Source organism: Tupaia chinensis, unplaced genomic scaffold, assembly GCF_000334495.1.
Source record: "Tupaia chinensis unplaced genomic scaffold, TupChi_1.0 Scaffold000161_1, whole genome shotgun sequence".
Taxonomy (NCBI): Eukaryota; Metazoa; Chordata; class Mammalia; order Scandentia; family Tupaiidae; genus Tupaia; species Tupaia belangeri.
In genome coordinates this window covers 2,235,159-2,254,385 of record NW_006159632.1, presented here as the reverse complement: position 1 = coordinate 2,254,385, position 19,227 = coordinate 2,235,159, and the positions used below count along the sequence as shown (strand labels likewise).

General features: G+C 44.2%; 1 protein-coding gene across 1 annotated transcript in view; it reads right to left on the bottom strand.

Moving 5' to 3' along the window:
* ARID4B (AT-rich interaction domain 4B) overlaps positions 1–19,227 on the bottom strand; it is a 171,880-nt gene that overhangs the window by 81,552 nt on the left and 71,101 nt on the right. The window contains exons 6-7 of the mRNA XM_014586812.2: positions 16,086–16,165; positions 4,465–4,556 (exon numbers count right to left, since the gene is read on the bottom strand). Of these exons, the coding sequence (XP_014442298.1) occupies positions 4,465–4,556; positions 16,086–16,165 (172 nt within the window). The remainder of the gene's footprint in view (positions 1–4,464; positions 4,557–16,085; positions 16,166–19,227) is intronic.

Sequence of the window (19,227 nt, the reverse complement as noted above, 5' to 3'; positions counted from 1 at the left end):
AAAACATTTTTTTTTTTTTTGGAGAGATTTTCACTGTAGGGCGCGTGCGCTCACCAGACAGACAGAGAGAGACAGAGAGACAGAAAGCGAGAAATCACCCCCCAGGGGGGATGGTCACGCCGCAATCCCTTCTCCTCCATTCTCCTCTCGGGATCTTGGGCACGCACGCACACGCGCCCGGCGTGAGTTTTAAGCCACCGGGTCCGGGACGTGAACCGCGGTCGACTACGTGGGAGTCCAGCGACAGCCATTACGCTAACTGCTGGTCCCCCGGAAGTCTATTTTAAGTGGCAGTCAGAGAACCCTATGAAAACATTCTGCACTAAAGTAACGGAAATGGAAAGAAGAGTCGGAGAGGTGAAAGCTATTAAGATCCGTCCAAGACTCTGCAGAAAGGAAAACGAACTTGGATTAAATCAGTTAAGGAGATGGGCACTGCAAACTGTTATCTGCCCATCACGTGTACCAACCAAGACTCAAAGCATCAAGCAAGGACAAGACCTTGGCAGAGAACATGAACAGCCCTGAAGGTGGGGGGGGTGGTGAGGGTCAGCAGGCAAAACACGGCTACAGACAGGCCTGGGCTTCGTGTCCTCGACCGGTGACTCACCCTTCTGTCTGCTGTCGTACTTTACATGGGCACAACACAAGTTCTACGGCAAGTCTCTCCTAGCACATAGATATACTCGACAGAAGAAGCACTGCCTTAGAAAGCAAAGGTCTACATGCTCAGTGACATCTGCATTGTTTCATTTTTACACCCAGGAAAAGGACAACTCAGACAAGAAACAAGAGACTTTTTTGGGGGGGGAGAGGTCTTTACTAAAGGGCACATACACTCACCAGAAAGAGAGAGACAGAAAGCAAGAAATCCCCCCCCTTGGGGGGGTGGCCACACCACAATCCCTTCCCCTCCATTCTCCTCTCCGGATCTTGGGCCCGCACGCACACACGCACACATGCCCGGTGTGAGTTCAAGCCGCCAGGTCCGAGACTCGAACCACAGCTGACTACATGGGAGTCCAGAGATACAGCCATTACACCAACTGCTAGTCCCAAGAAACAACATACTTTAACAGAAGTTACTGTTTTGGTCACTTTCATAGACCAATCTATGTAATATTCTATGAGAAATTTATTTTTAAATATATTTTCCCACTCTGTAAGATATTTGTAAAAAAGGTAAAAAGATATTTAAATGTTAGGTGCAAGTTTAATTTAAAAAATTCCTGAAACCTGCAAAAGTTCTCCTCTATTAATATACACATATATCATAGGAGTGTTCTTTTCAGAGTTCAAGGAATAAAGCAAACACCAGCTCCACCTGACAGACATAAACACCAGAAAGAGACCGTTTACACACACACACATACTTCAGTGCAATCAGGTTGTGAATGGGTATTTCATCGTGAAATGCCATCAGCATGACGGCGACCTCTAGCACTTACACCACACTCACGAAGATTAGAACAGAGCATGAGCAGACTAGGTGACCTGCCAAAGGCTGTGTGTGGTGAGCGAGTGGCAGAGCCAGGATTCCAACCCAGTCTGCTCCACGGCTAAGACCGAGCTCGAAAACTGGAAGTCACCACTAAAGAAAACATGTATATTATTTGCACTCAGACTCACTGCTCCGACATCAGTCACAGTTAGTTAAAAGTTGAGTATAGAACTATAAGAAGCATTATCAATGACAGATAAAACATTTAAGTCATGTATGAGGTCAGTCATTTTCAGAGAAATATCAAAATACATCACAAATCGATGGCAACACAACGGCCCTATGGAGAATCCTGAAACACCTGACCACAGTAACAGCTAGCATTCACAACAGCTTGTACTTCCAATGCTACGTAAGGTTTTCATTTCTTTTTCTTTCTGGCTAGACAATTTTTAAATGTCATACATAGAAGAATAAGAGCTACAACCTGAACGTCCTAAAAATAATCAAGTCACTAGCAAGCTAAGTCACAAGGTCAGAGAAATTATTCACTTAGTGATTAAGAAAAACATTTTCTAAAAGATTCAGAATTAGAGGAGAAAAAAATGCACAACCTACATCATTAGTAGGAAAATAAATAACCCTAAATACTTTTCAATGCAATGCTGACTCATTTATTAGGCTGTCAAAGAGTAATGACGTATTTTTTTCTCCTTTTCTATGCAAAAAAGCATCATGATTTTTCTGACAACCCAGTAATTTCCTTTACCCAATGAGTCATCATTTATTTATTGCTAAAACTAAATTGGAAACTAGTACTTTATCTAAACAAAAAATAGTCCACCGATAAAGACCTGAGGATCAAGGCTGAGTTCAAACCTGGCCCTTCCCACCGTCTTGCTGCCCCTTGATTTGGCACCATCTTCCCACACGTTTCCCAATTTTAATAGGGATTAAAATATACCCACCCTCATGAGTGTGCTGTGACGCTGACATGAAGGAATGTGAAGACAGTGCTTACAGCTTCTACCTCCAAGGCCCAACTGTAACTGGGTTAATAACTGATTCCGTATGTTGGATAAATACATTTACTTACACTAAAGTTTAAATAACTCAACTCGAAGTTTATTTTTAATGACTACTCATAATTTTTGAGTTTTTGCATATAAAAAATTCTAATCCAGGGAACCAGCAGTTAGCGTAATGGCTATGTCGCTGGACTGCCATGGAGTCGACCGCGGTTCGTGTCCCGGACCCGGTGGCTTAAAACTCACGCCAGGCGCATGTGCGTGCGTGCCCAAGATCCCGGGAGGAGACTGGAGGAGAAGGGATTGCGGCGTGACCATCCCCCCTGGGGGGTGATTTCTCGCTTTCTGTCTCTATGTCTCTCTCTGTCTGTCTGGCGAGCGCACGCGCCCTATAGTGAAAAAAAAAAAAAAAAAACCCTTTCAAAAAAAAAAATTCTAATCCAAACAAAACATTCCAAATTATTTTTAAAATAATCTCCAATAAAATGAAATAAAAACTATACTCCACCACTCCAGACTTTCCATCTTTCTTTTATTCTACGAGGCTGCTTTTTTATATTCTCTCCACTAATGTTTCTGACACTATATTACTTCTAAGTAATAGTCTTATGCTGGTATTTACTTATCTAAGTTTTTGCCATTGGATACATGTACTGCACTGGCTGAAAGAGAGAGAAAGAGGGGAAGTGAGAAATAGTCCCCTGTAACCTCGCTTCCTCCATTCTCATTTCCGAATTTTGAGCACCACACCTATGCCTCTGGCGTAATTTTCAAGCAGCCATGGCTTGAGCCATGGTTAAGCATGTGGGAGTCCAACACCTTAACCACCATGTCATTTGTACTCCTTAATTTATGCACCTTAGTATTCTACTGACTTCCCATTGTTATGAAGACTTGTCATTTATATTTTAAATACCTCTCCAACTCTCCAACCTACTCACTCTGCCTCCTTTCTGACATAATTTCTGCAGAGCAGTTCCTAAATGCTCTGCTACTTTCGTTCTTCTATTGGGTCACTGGAAAAACCATGATGCATTTTTGCATAGGAAAACACAGAAAAACGTGTCATGACTTTTCTGACAGTTCAATGTTTGCTATCATCATTAACATTTCCTCGAAGTCCCACCTCACCGGGTAATGAAGAACTCCTTCTCAGGGGGGACTTCCCTTCCTCCATTCTGCATTCCACACACTACTAGCATCTAGTGTTGCTACAGAGAAGGCTGATGTCATTCTGCCTTTCAGTCTTTTGCAGTAAATTATGTTTTATTCTAGAATTGTATGAAGGCCGTTTCTGTATCCTGTACCCCTAGTGACCTGCAATTTCACCACCCTTTGTGACCTGTGATTCCTTCTAATTTAAAGCATTCAGAGCCCAGGCACACTTCACTGAATGTCATTTCTTGAATATATAAAATATGTGTCATGCCTCTAAGAAGACAAAAAAAGGGGGGACAGTTACTGCTATTACAGAGATCAAATCCCTAAGGGAAAACAAACGATACAATGACAAGAGGTGAAATTTTACCTATGACAGTAAATAAATGTAAAGAACTCAGAAGGTTCAGAGGGGAGAAAAACATGTCTGGTTTCAAGGAAAGTATAGGGAGACACAGAACCGTTCACAAAAACATAGAAGCATTACAATTTAAGAATGAGCAAGACAGTAACAGGGAAGAGAAGACCCAGCACAAACGAAAGCACAGCTGACATCAGAAAACAGGACATGCTCATGGGTGCTGCCGAGCTCCGTGTGACTACAGCATCGAGACACGGGGAGGTCAGAGCTGGCACAGACAGCAGTTAGGCTGGGTGGACATGAAGAGCCTCAATCACCCATGCTGTGGACAGAGGCTGAGATTACCATCAGAGCTGAAATGACTATTACATCTCGTTAGCATTTTGCAAATTACAAGTTAAAAATAAAAACTATGAAAACAGTACTAGCAGGACAAATGAATTCAGGTTCAACTAACATCAGGAAAATGGACTTACATATGATTAGATCTTCTTCCTCTATTTGTTTTCTTTCCTATGACTGGAGTGCCAAAGTGCTCAGGGTTGGTGAGTGGGAGCTGGTCTAGTGTCTGTGGGTGAGAACATAAACCCATCAAAAGTTATCACTGTACAGTGCTTTTTCTTTTTCTTTAACTCAAATCAGTTTAAGAATATGCTCAGATTCTGAGATTTAAACTTGCCCCCGAAGAAAGTTAAAACGCGAATTTCCTAAGAATAAAAAATTCTAGTTTCAAAGATAGGAGAATAAAGATAAACGGACCCATTAATGGAAGAAAAAAAAAAAGAAAAAAGGTAAAAATGAATCCCTAGAAGACTCATTACCTATGTGAAACTTGACAGACATCTATGAATGATTAAAATACAAAACAAAACAGTGTAGCTTTGGCTGAAATAGACATGAGAGGTGAGACACCTATTTGCAAGAATTTCAGTCCTAAGCTGAAACCAACTGGAACTCCAATTGTTCTGTGTACACCTGGAATAATGCTCAAGGAGATACAACTTGTAATAAGTAACAAAATTATCAAGCATCGAGTGTTTCAAAAGGTTTCAGAACAGATATATTCTTACTTTGGAAACATTTTCTGTAATAAACCTTTTCTAAAGACAATAAGTAACACAATTTTTAACACTCAGTTTCTTCCCTTTCCTCATTAATCTGCAGCACCAGTACCAGGCTTGGCATGAATTGTCACAGTCAGCAGATGTATATTCCTTTCATGTTCTCTCCTGCACAGTTCATGTCACCTCCTTTTCCCCTGCCTCCCCCCCAAAACTAATGACTTCCATGCAAGGAACTGCTGGTGGCTGAAAGCTAGGGAAAAGGGGGATTTCTGAAACAGTGCCACTACTTTCTCAGTCTGAGGTACTTCTTAGACTTTTATTGCTCTTTCCTGAACAGGCTGACATACTGAAAAGCTAAAACGTCAAGGACAGCAGGCAGCACAGTGGGTAAGCTGTTGGACTCCCACACTGCCGACTGTGGTTTGAGCTCTAGACTCTGTGGCCTGTGCATGCATGCCCAAAATCCTGAGAGAAAAATGGAGAAGAGACTGCAGTGAAGCCATCGCCCTAGAGGAGGATTTCTCACTTTTCCTTTATCTGGTTTTCTCTGGCAAACACAGGTGCCCTATGGCAAAAACCCTAAAAAAAAAAAAAAAAAAAAACTAGACTGTCATTCCAAGCACTCTGCCCTAACTAAGTCTGAGTATCAAGCTGGCCCCATGGCCAATCGGCTACAGGAGTTGGATCCCACAGAGCAGGCCTCACTTCGAATCCCAGCCTGTCTTACAAAACACACTGGGTGCAGAGGGGGAGACTGAGGACTGGAGCGGATTAAGTTGTGACTACAGGAGGTACTTTCTCCTTCCCTGGCAAACATGCGCATCCTCTAGCAATTTAAAAAAAAAAAAAAAAAAAAAACCTCTGTGAATATCAATTTTGACAATATGCCTGATTTTTCGGTTGTTATTCCTTTCATCCCACCAACAGAACCTTTGCTACAGATTCCCAGGGAAAACATCAAGATAAAATTGATGGCTGAAAAACTATTGCAGATAAAGAGATTCCTTAGAACTCCAAATCAAAGTGGTGAGATGAGAAACAGAGTCCACTGACTTAGATGAAAAGACCAGGTATTTTAAAAACTACTGTTAATATTCACTAAGAAATGTCTAACTTTTTATTTTATTTACTTTTTGTTTTGAGGAGGGTTGTTTGCTATAGGGTACATGCTCTCGCCAGAGAGAGATGGAAAGTGATGGAGAGAAAGTGAGAAACCACCCCCTGGGGGGTGGTCATGCCACCATCCCTTCTCCAACAATCTCCTAGCAGACACACACAAGGGTGATTTCCAAGTCACCGGGTCGAGGACTCGAACCATGGTCGACCATAAGGAGTACAAAGCCTTAATTGCCACGTCACCTGCTGGCATGTTTCTCTTTTTTCTGTTTTTTTTTTTTTTTTTTTTTTAGGGTGTGTGCACTTGGCGGAGAGAGAGACAGAGAGATAGAGAGAGAGAGAGAACTAGTGAGACGGAAAGTGAGAAATCACGCCCCAGGAGGATGGCCATGCCACAATCCCTTCTCCTCCTTCTCATCCCATGATTCTGGGCATGCACACATATGTGTGATTTTCAAGTCGTGGGAATTCAGTGACTTTAACCACCATACCACCTGGCCCTAGCGCTTAACTTTTAATGTTTAAATTGAAATAACTGTTAAAAACAATGATGAGGGCCAGAAGGTGGTATAGTGATTAAGGCGCTGGATTCTCACATGGTTAACTGTGGTTCTAGTCTCAGACCTGGTGGCTTGAAAATCAAAACAAATAAATAGACAAATAAATAAATGTTCAAAAAAAAAAAAAACCCAGATCAGGGCCAGCAGGTGGCACTGTGGTTAACGGTGCTGGACTCTCCCATGTTCGATCACAGTTGGAGTCCTGGATCTGGCAGCCTGCCCCCATCGCTCTCTCTCTCTCTCTCTCTCTGGCTCTCTCGCTCTCTCGCTCTCTCTCTCGTCAAATTAAGATAAATAAATAAATAAATAAATGAATAAATAAGGTTAAATAAAATTTAAATGAAAGGGAACCAGCAGTTAGCATAATGGCTATGTCACTGGACTCCCATGTAGTGGACCGCAGTTCGTGTCCCGGACCCGATGGCTTAAAACTCACACCAGGCGCGTGTGTGTGTGCCCAAGATCCTGAGAGGAGAATGGAGGAGAAGGGATTGCGGTGTGACCATCCCCCCTGGGGGGGTGATCTCTCGCTTTCTGTCTCTCTGTCTTTCCCTGTCTGTCTGGCGAGTGCACGCACCCTATGGCGAAAACCTCTCAAAAAAAAATTAAATTAAAAGAAAAGATGGTGTGGAGGTTAAGGAACTGGATGGCACATGGCCAGCTGCACATTGTGAGTCCCACATCCAGTGGCTTGAAAATCAGCAGGTGCACGCCCAAAATCCCAAGAAGAGACTGGACTAGAAGGGACTGTAGAATGGCCACCTTCACTGAGGGGTGACTCCTCATTTTCCCTCTCTCTCTCTCTCTGGCAAGTGCACATATCTATAGCAAACAATCAAACAGAATACACTGAAAAGGAGAAGCATATTAATAACTTTTTCACATATGCACTGAAGTAAATATAAATGTGCTTAAGCTATACAGATCATATATGTGTCTAACAACAATGAATACAGTATAGGGGTAACATACTAGGGTTAAAAAAATCGATTCCTTCAAAGGGTTGATAAGATATTTAGGTTTATTTTAGAACTATTTAATTGTATTTGTTATTACTACTTTTTCTATTTGAACAGAGAGAGAAAAAGGGAAAGTGAGGAAGCAAGTCACCAGCTCTGGAATTCAAACTGCAGGAAGCCCGAGGAGTCCCGGGCCCTAATCACCACATCACCCGCCAGTCCCCAAAATAACAACGTCTATAGGGAAAAAAATTCTATCTTATAAATTCAGTTTGTATAGAACTTAAGCTTGTGCAAGTGAATCTCAAATCAGGCACTTAAAAATATGACTTGATAAGGCCATCAGGTGGCATGGTGGTTAGGGTGCTAAACTTCCACATGGCAAACCGCAGCTTGAGTTTTGGATTTGGCAGCTTGAAAATCATGCTGGGCTCATGCAGGCATGCCTAAAATCCCAGAAAAAGACCAAAGGAAAAGAGAGTGCCTGTGGTCATCCCCCTGGGTGGTGAGTTCTCACTTTCCCTTTCTTTCTGTATCTTTCTGGCAAGCAAACAATGCTATGGTAGAAACCTTAAAAAAAAAAGGGGGGGGGGGAGAGGTGGGTTAAAAGTTGCCCAAACAACATATATCAATAGGAACTCTTTAGAAGTTAATTGTCATTAACTCCTAATTATGATTCCAAATGGTGAAAATTTCTAAGTACGTATTTCATAAACAAGGGAAATAAGTGAATCTGATTCACGATTCACTTTCTGGATCTCTCTCTCTCTCTCTCTTTTAAGAGAAGTTTTTGCTATAGGGCACGAGCATTCGCCAGGAAGACACAGAGAGAGAGACAGAAAGAAGGACCTATTTCAGAATCACACACAGTAACTTAGGATGACGAGACTTGGCAGCAGGTCATGACGTCTTGGAGCAGGAGGCAAGCCTGGTGTGCTTCCTCTCACTCAGAGCTTCAGGCTGCAGTGTGACCACACCGTGGGGGGCAGGGGGCGCTGGGGAAGGGCGCTCACGCAGGACCTCCGTACAAGTCCAGCAAAGGACAGCATCTTCACTTCAAAGGTCAGAAGTCCCTTGGGGGGTAGGGCAGGGGTGTTACGAGTGACTTCTGGAAGCTATATCAAAGGCACAATGAGAAGTTCACAATCTCGGAAAGAAAGTGTCCATAGCCATCTCCTAACATGGGCTGCAGGGAATACGGAACTGGGATTTTACCTGCCTGTGGCTGTTACAGTTTCACACTCATGTAGCAAATGCACACCGAGAATATCAGATGTGGAGTCTGCTTTTGGATAATATTCCGATTATGGACTCTGTGGAAATACCCAAACTCTCCTGAAGATGGCAGGCAGCATGCAGCCTACTCGTAAGCTGGAACCTGAGAGCTCAGTGTTGGAGAGTGCACTGACTAAAGTGTTGCTGTGATCTTTAACGTGAAAATCTTGACTTTAAATCTTGGTTTAAGGTCAGACACATGGCCTGGTGGAGACGTCAGTCGGATCCCAGGTGGCTGACCGAATGACTGGAATCCCAGCCCTGGCGCTTGAAAGCGTGCTGGGCTCGTAAACATGCATGCTTAAAATCCTGGAAGGGTGGAGAAAGGGAGAGGGGATTATGGCACGACCATGTCCTCCCATTGAGGTTGTCTGTTCCCTCTCCCTCTGTCTCTGACAAGTGTGTGTGCCCTCTGACCAAAATAAGAGAACAAAGCTTAGTTTACAGCTTACTGATGGGGTTAGTGAAACAAATTCTGTCTATAGATGTGGCTTCGCTCCCCAAAGCCACAGTTACTAGGAATACTGACAAAACTCTGAACAGCTTTTCCAAACCTAAACCTGGGCCTGACCGGCCGAGCTGTGATTAGGCACCTAGGCACCGTGAACAAGGAACAGGACCCCAAACAGGAAAGTGCGGCGCACACCCAGCCCTGCAGTCGGGACACCCCGAGCAGCGGTGTGCCTGGGTCCTGACGGGCTGGGGGAGGAAAGGACTGCAGCATGGACGCTCACTAGGGTGCTTTTTCTCACTCTCTGCCAAGAGTATATACACCTTCTAGCAATTAAGAAGAAAATCATTAAAAAAATTAAAACTTTTAATCAAAAATATCAAATAAAGGTGAAGGAAGATAGAGGTTCTGTACATTCCTGGTCATTTCTTCCCAGGCCTCACTACACTCCATGTTAAAGTATCTTTGATTGTTTCATTAGTGGCTTTTCTCCTTATGCAAGGACAAAGCCGGCATCTCAAGGGCGACCATCCCCCCTGGGGGGGTGATCTCTCGCTTTCTGTCTCTCTGTCTTTCCCTGTCTGTCTGGCGAGTGCACGCACCCTATGGCGAAAACCTCTCAAAAAAAAATTAAATTAAAAGAAAAGATGGTGTGGAGGTTAAGGAACTGGATGGCACATGGCCAGCTGCACATTGTGAGTCTCACATACCGCTTGAAAATCAGCAGGTGCACGCCCAAAATCCCAAGAAGAGACTGGACTAGAAGGGACTGTAGAATGGCCACCTTCACTGACGGGTGACTCCTCATTTTCCCTCTCTCTCTCTCTCTGGCAAGTGCACATATCTATAGCAAACAATCAAACAGAATACACTGAAAAGGAGAAGCATATTAATAACTTTTTCACATATGCACTGAAGTAAATATAAATGTGCTTAAGCTATACAGATCATATATGTGTCTAACAACAATGAATACAGTATAGGGGTAACATACTAGGGTTAAAAAAATCGATTCCTTCAAAGGGTTGATAAGATATTTAGGTTTATTTTAGAACTATTTAATTGTATTTGTTATTACTACTTTTTCTATTTGAACAGAGAGAGAAAAAGGGAAAGTGAGGAAGCAAGTCACCAGCTCTGGAATTCAAACTGCAGGAAGCCCGAGGAGTCCCGGGCCCTAATCACCACATCACCCGCCAGTCCCCAAAATAACAACGTCTATAGGGAAAAAAATTCTATCTTATAAATTCAGTTTGTATAGAACTTAAGCTTGTGCAAGTGAATCTCAAATCAGGCACTTAAAAATATGACTTGATAAGGCCATCAGGTGGCATGGTGGTTAGGGTGCTAAACTTCCACATGGCAAACCGCAGCTTGAGTTTTGGATTTGGCAGCTTGAAAATCATGCTGGGCTCATGCAGGCATGCCTAAAATCCCAGAAAAAGACCAAAGGAAAAGAGAGTGCCTGTGGTCATCCCCCTGGGTGGTGAGTTCTCACTTTCCCTTTCTCTCTGTATCTTTCTGGCAAGCAAACAATGCTATGGTAGAAACCTTAAAAAAAAAAGGGGGGGGGGGAGAGCTGGGTTAAAAGTTGCCCAAACAACATATATCAATAGGAACTCTTTAGAAGTTAATTGTCATTAACTCCTAATTATGATTCCAAATGGTGAAAATTTCTAAGTACGTATTTCATAAACAAGGGAAATAAGTGAATCTGATTCACGATTCACTTTCTGGATCTCTCTCTCTCTCTCTCTTTTAAGAGAAGTTTTTGCTATAGGGCACGAGCATTCGCCAGGAAGACACAGAGAGAGAGACAGAAAGAAGGACCTATTTCAGAATCACACACAGTAACTTAGGATGACGAGACTTGGCAGCAGGTCATGACGTCTTGGAGCAGGAGGCAAGCCTGGTGTGCTTCCTCTCACTCAGAGCTTCAGGCTGCAGTGTGACCACACCGTGGGGGGCAGGGGGCGCTGGGGAAGGGCGCTCACGCAGGACCTCCGTACAAGTCCAGCAAAGGACAGCATCTTCACTTCAAAGGTCAGAAGTCCCTTGGGGGGTAGGGCAGGGGTGTTACGAGTGACTTCTGGAAGCTATATCAAAGGCACAATGAGAAGTTCACAATCTCGGAAAGAAAGTGTCCATAGCCATCTCCTAACATGGGCTGCAGGGAATACGGAACTGGGATTTTACCTGCCTGTGGCTGGTACAGTTTCACACTCATGTAGCAAATGCACACCGAGAATATCAGATGTGGAGTCTGCTTTTACGCAGGACCTCCGTACAAGTCCAGCAAAGGACAGCATCTTCACTTCAAAGGTCAGAAGTCCCTTGGGGGGTAGGGCAGGGGTGTTACGAGTGACTTCTGGAAGCTATATCAAAGGCACAATGAGAAGTTCACAATCTCGGAAAGAAAGTGTCCATAGCCATCTCCTAACATGGGCTGCAGGGAATACGGAACTGGGATTTTCCCTGCCTGTGGCTGTTACAGTTTCACACTCATGTAGCAAATGCACACCGAGAATATCAGATGTGGAGTCTGCTTTTGGATAATATTCCGATTATGGACTCTGTGGAAATACCCAAACTCTCCTGAAGATGGCAGGCAGCATGCAGCCTACTCGTAAGCTGGAACCTGAGAGCTCAGTGTTGGAGAGTGCATGGGATTTTCCCTGCCTGTGGCTGTTACAGTTTCACACTCATGTAGCAAATGCACACCGAGAATATCAGATGTGGAGTCTGCTTTTGGATAATATTCCGATTATGGACTCTGTGGAAATACCCAAACTCTCCTGAAGATGGCAGGCAGCATGCAGCCTACTCGTAAGCTGGAACCTGAGAGCTCAGTGTTGGAGAGTGCACTGACTAAAGTGTTGCTGTGATCTTTAACGTGAAAATCTTGACTTTAAATCTTGGTTTAAGGTCAGACACATGGCCTGGTGGAGACGTCAGTCGGATCCCAGGTGGCTGACCGAATGACTGGAATCCCAGCCCTGGCGCTTGAAAGCGTGCTGGGCTCGTAAACATGCATGCTTAAAATCCTGGAAGGGTGGAGAAAGGGAGAGGGGATTATGGCACGACCATGTCCTCCCATTGAGGTTGTCTGTTCCCTCTCCCTCTGTCTCTGACAAGTGTGTGTGCCCTCTGACCAAAATAAGAGAACAAAGCTTAGTTTACAGCTTACTGATGGGGTTAGTGAAACAAATTCTGTCTATAGATGTGGCTTCGCTCCCCAAAGCCACAGTTACTAGGAATACTGACAAAACTCTGAACAGCTTTTCCAAACCTAAACCTGGGCCTGACCGGCCGAGCTGTGATTAGGCACCTAGGCACCGTGAACAAGGAACAGGACCCCAAACAGGAAAGTGCGGCGCACACCCAGCCCTGCAGTCGGGACACCCCGAGCAGCGGTGTGCCTGGGTCCTGACGGGCTGGGGGAGGAAAGGACTGCAGCATGGACGCTCACTAGGGTGCTTTTTCTCACTCTCTGCCAAGAGTATATACACCTTCTAGCAATTAAGAAGAAAATCATTAAAAAAATTAAAACTTTTAATCAAAAATATCAAATAAAGGTGAAGGAAGATAGAGGTTCTGTACATTCCTGGTCATTTCTTCCCAGGCCTCACTACACTCCATGTTAAAGTATCTTTGATTGTTTCATTAGTGGCTTTTCTCCTTATGCAAGGACAAAGCCGGCATCTCAAGGGCCCGCCCTGGGGTCCCACTACCCAGCACAATGCCAGGTACACAGGCAGAGAGGCAAAGAAGCATGCAGCAGCATTCCAATGTCCACAAGCCAAACAAGCCAACATGTGCACCCACAGACACACGTGAGCAACACTGGCCCTCCTCAAAGGGCCAAAGGAGACATCGGACTACCTGCGACCTGCTCACATGACCTCCAACATCACACGACGACTGTCCTAAGAGCTATTCTAACTTACAGCTTTCTCAGTGGGATGGCCTCATAGCCTGGTGGTTAAGGGAACGGAGTCCCACGTGGCTAACAGTGAACAGAAAAGCCCAGTCCCTGTGCCCTGAAGAACATGGAGGCACATGTGCATGCATGCCCCGACCTCTGCCAGGAGGAGGAAAAGGGAGGAAGAGGGACTCAACAAGACGACGCCCCAGTAGGTACCTTCTCCCTCTCTCTCTCTAGCAAGTGCATGCGCCATCTGGTAATTTAAAAACTGAGATTAATTAAAATAAATTCTCCTAGTAAGAACAAAATTAGTATTTCTCTGAACCAAACAAGATGCCTGCCTACACTTAGGTGAAAACTCAAGTCTTCAAGCCCCTATAGGACTCAATATAACTCTACATGTGTTCTCCATAAGGGAAATAAAATTTGTCTGTGCAAAAATGTGTCCTGACTTTCCTGACGACTGAATATTTATAATAATCACATAAGTTCAGAGAAGATTCTGTAACTTCACTATACTTGCCCCGAAACTGCCTATACTTCCTATAATCACAAAGTTTGCAATTAATTCAACACGTATTTATTGAAGAAAACACTGCCGGGCTGGCCTTATGGTCTGGGGGTTAAGAGAGTTGAATCCCACAGTCAGGATTCCAGTCTCCATGGCTTGGAAAGAGCAGTGGACACCAGGTGCGTGCCCAAACTCACAACAGGACGGGGGGCGGAGAAGGGACTGTAGTGTGACAGTGGCCTACGAGAAAGCACCTCCTCTCCTCCCTTTCTCCTGTCTGTCTCTGGTGAGGACAAGTGCCTTTATCAAGGTGAGGAAAACACGGCTACTCACCTAAAGTCACTTAAGACATTACACTAGAAGTAATAAAAATACTGGGACCAGCGGTTGGCGTAATGGCTGTGTCGCTGGACTCCCACGTAGTCGACCGCGGTTCACGTTCCAGACCCGGTGGCTTAAAACTCACGTTGGGCGCATGTGTGTGTATTCCCAAGATCCCGAGAGGAAAAGGGATTGCGCCGTGGCCATCCCCCCCGGGGAGTGATTTCTCGCTTGCTGTCTCTATGTCTCTCTCTGTCTGTCTGGCGAGCGTACGTGCCCTATAGCAAAAAAGAAAAAAAAAAAAAAAAAACCTCCCCCCCCAAAAAAAAAAAAAAAAAAAAAAAAACCTCTCCCCCCCCAAAAAAAAAGTAATAAAAATACAATAAAAAAAAAAGGACGTGCAAAAGAAGTGCAAAATGACCAAGAGATAAAGAGATCAAACCCTGCTAGAGAGCTCTTGAAAGGCAGCATGGACGAGGAAGCACTTCCAGGGGTTTTAAGAAATGAAGAAGATTCCAAAAGGCAGAGAAGGGTCAAGAAAGAAAAGCATGAGCCTTAATCTGGAAACAGCACTTGGCCTAGTAAGGCGCAGCGAAGGGCACAGTACATTATGAAGCTGAAAGCAGGCAGTCATAACACAGAGAACCTGTCCCACAATCTAGACTTAAACGGACTGTAGTGTGACCGTGGCCTACAAGAAAGCACTTCCCTCCTCCCTTTTTTCTGTTAATTTTTCAATTAAGAGGAGCAAAATTATTTTCAAAACTAAAAAAGCATGAAGTCTAACAATTAAGTTAAAAATACAGGGTTCTAAATAATAACCAGAAAAATAAAAATAATAACTCAGCCACACTCTAATTCAATAACTATCTATAGACTGTACCAGAGACGGTAACATCATTTACAATGTGTACGCATCAAAATTCTGGGGGCAAGTAGATGGGTGTGGTGGTTCAGGCACTAGACTCTACGTGGCCAGCGACAGTTCAAGTCTCAGACTCAGTGGCTTGAAAATCACACAGGGCCTATGTGCGTGCATGCTCCAAATCCCAGAAGGATGGAGAAAGAACTACAGTGTGGCCATCCCCCCTAGGGAGTGACTTCTCACTTTCCCTCTCACTGTCTCTCTGGTGAGCACACGTACCCTACAGCAAAAACGTTCAAAAAGAAGAAAAATTCTGAACTGCCTCCTTGTGAGTCACAAAACTTAATGCACTCCCCACTTGTCACAACACTCCCCAGCTTCAGAGCATGGCTACAGTGCCAGCAAGCACTCGTCTGAGCACCGGCTCTGGCCAGCAGGCTCACTGTGACTGGAAGTAATAGCAGCAACTACCTCCTGTGCTACAAACGCAAAAATGTTTGTGCAGCAGCCGGCAAAGTCCCTGGCAAACAGAAGCACCGCACTTATTCATCTGACAAACGTTTACTCTACTCCCCATGGGACACGCGCTGTCACAGGAACCAGGAAACAGCAGTGAGGGTGACACGCAGAGTTGCTGTCCTTGCATCACGCCCCAGTGAGCAGGCAGACAAAAACCGGGGCTAAGCACAAGGACTACTTGATGTCAGAGAGTGCTCAGGGACACGATGAAGAATGAAGAGGAAGGAAAGGGTTTCAAACACAAGGCCCGGGGACCAGCAGGTGGAGTGGTGGCTAAGGTGCTGGATTTCCACATGGCCGACCACGGTTTGAGTCTCAGACCCAGTGCCTCGAAAATCGCAACAAAGAGAAGATAAAAAATAAATGTTTAACAGACAGCCTGAAATAGGCTTGGCAAATTACACAGCAAAAGTATTACGTATTGATGTGTTTTCCTGGTTTTCAAGCAAGTTTCCCGAGTTGCAAAGTCATAAATTTACTTCCCCCATGACAAAATACAAAGACGCGCTCACTTGCTAAACGCCGACTTACTTCACTCTCAGCAAAGTGCCTCTCTCCTTTCAGGCACAGTGAAGACCGCCGCAGTGTCTTTTCATCTCCGTCGTCAAACACTGTGAGAGGAGGTAAAAGTGGACGCTGCTGAGAGACTTTTTACAGAGGATAACAAAATAATATAAATTATCTTTCAATTTTCTATTAATACATGCAAACAAACCTGCTGTTTTAAGATTATATTTACAATTCAGTTCCAAATGCTTTCTACTAAATACCTTCAAGACTCATTAGAGTATCTCTTCCAATTTTTAGTGAAAACGAAAGAAAACAGCAATGGGACCAACAGATGGTGTGACAGTTACATCACTGGACTTCTACAGAGTCAACTGTGGTTCAAGTCTTAGACCTGGCAGCTTATACCCAAAGTCCCAAGGGGAGAATGGAGAAGGAACTACAGCCCGACCAACCCCCCTGGGAGGTGATTTCTCACTTTCTGTCTCTTGGTCTCTCAGTCTATCCAGCAAGCACATGCAGCCTACAGGAAAAAAACTCTTGGAAGGAAGGAAGAAAGGAAGGAAGGAAGGAAAAAGATAAGAAAAGAAAAGAAAAAAAAAAAGAAAAGAAAAGAAAAAAGACAAGACAAGACAAGACAAGACTGAAATGAAAACATCTTAGATGGCAGAATGGTTGCATCTCTGGACTCCCACATAGTCAACCCAGCAGCTTGAAACTCACATTAGGCATGTGTGTGTGTGTGCATGCCCCAAATCCTGACAGGATTTAGGATTGCAGCGTGGCCATCCCCCTAGGGTGTGACTTTTCACTTTCTGTCTCTGTCTTTCCAGCGAGTACACATGCCCTATAGCAAAAAAAATCCATCTTAAAAAAAAAATAAAAATCTTCCTTGGAAAAGGAAATAAAAATAAGAGCTTGGCATTTCAGGAAGAAATCACTGAAATGTTAACTAACTTTATTCAAAACGTTACAAGGAAGGCAAGTTTCCCTGCTGACAAATACTCGCAGATTTACTGAAGAAACAAAAGCAAGATTATAAACATATACAGCGAGGCGGCCCATGAACGAGGACTGTGCCGTCAGCCACCATCTGAAGCCAGGCTCCTCGACCCCGCGCCACCGACATGTTGCACTGGCGACCAGGCCGTGGCACTGCAGGATGTTCAGCGGCATCCCTGGGTCATCCACTAGATGCCAGCAGCAAAGCTTCTTCCAAAGAGTGGGAAAACATGAAGACACTGCCGAACAGCAGGGCAGGGGGTGCAGATTAATTCCCAACTGAAAACTACGGACCTCATGCCTTAAAACTGTCTACAAAAAGATGGCAGAGGTGGGAACCAATAGTTAGCGTAATGGCTATGTCGCTGGACTCTCACGTAGTAGACCGTGGTTCGCATCCCGGACCCGGTGGCTTAAAACTCATGCTGGGCACGTGTGCATGCGTCCCCAAGATCCCGAGAGGAGAATAGAGGAGAAGGGATTGGGGCTTGGCCATCCCCCCTGGGGGGTGATTTCTTGCTTTCTGTCTCTCTCTGTCTGTTTGGTGAGTGCACGCGCCCTATAGCAAAAACCTCTCAAAAAAACAAAAAAAAGTGTACAAAGTTCGTGGTTCCCCATGATCCGATGGCAGAGGTGTCACCTCAATTAATGGTTAACATTTTAAATTTACAGTTTTCTTAAGATATATGATACGTATGTATTTTTAGAAAACATGTAATTTTGGGATATACATTACTCAGAAATCATGAAAACAGAGTAACTCTATTTCAAATAATGTTAACAGATCTCAATAACTGGCCACCAATTAGAAAAAAATAATCTAAAATCACTTCAGAGCATTTTGGAGAAAAAAAGAATTTTAGATAAAACAAAATAAAAACTATAAAGGAAATGAAGAATAAATCAAAAAATGGCTTTAAAACACAGTGGAGGAAAGGCCCTTAAACAACACTCAAAACAAAACCAACAGAAGCAAAGGGGGCTGACCACACAAAAACTGGCTCCACGCAAGTTGGAAGCAGAGAGAAGAGGGAAGCAGCAGGAGAAACCGTTGCGACTAGTGTAGGAAAAGGTGAGTGCCCAGAAAACGAGAAGAATTCCTGTCCTGAAAGATCAGAAATAGGCAAGGCATGTCAGGGAGGACGGGGCGGAATGAGGACAGCCAGCCACTCTCAATGAAGGGACACAAACCAGCAGGGGTGCAGGAAGACGCTGCCACACTGGCACTCACAGGAGGGGCGCAGACAAAATCGACACGCTAGCTTGTGTGCACATTGGCCAAAACAAATTTTTTTTCATTTTAATATTTTTGTTCTAGGGCACATGTGCTCCTCTTTTTTTTCATTTTAATATTTTTGTTCTAGGGCACATGTGCTCCTCTTTTTTTTCATTTTAATATTCTTGTTCTAGGACACGTGTGCTCCTTGGAGAGAGAGTGAGAAAGCACTACGGGGGGACAGCCACGCTGCAGTCCCTTCTCCTCCTCGTCTCCTCCCAGGACTTTGAACGTGCATGCATGTGCGCCCAGCTTGTTTTCCAAGCCACCATGTCCAGGACTCAAACCACACAGTTGGCCATGTGGGATCCAGCTGCCTTCACCAACATGCCACCAGCTGACCCAAAATTGACAAAAATTTTTAAAAACTAGTAACACTAATCTAACAAGAATTGGGAAGAAGTCATATGCAGTTTTAACAGGAGAATAAACTGATCCAATTTTTAGGAAGGTAGTTCTCATTAACTAATAAGGTTGTAAAAGTGCATTTTCCTTCAACCTATGTAGATCTGTTTCTCAGGGTGTAAGCTAGAGAAACATTCAGACATTGTGTGAGCAGCGCAGCATTAATTAATTCATTTGTTTGTCTGTTTGTTTATTTTTGGGAGAGGTTTTAATTATAGGACATGTGCGCTTGCCAGACAGAAAGAGAGAGACAGAAAGAGAGAAATCACACCCCCAGTGGGGATGGCCATGCCGCAATCCCTTCTCTTCCATTTTCCTCGCAGGATCTTGGGCACGCACGCACATGGGCCAGGTGTGAGTTCAAGCCACCGCGTCTGGGACTCGAACCACAGTCGACTACATGGGAGTCCAGCGACATGGCCATTATGCCAACTGCTGGTCCCAGAGTGGAGCATTTATTATCATAGCTCGAAAACTGGTAAC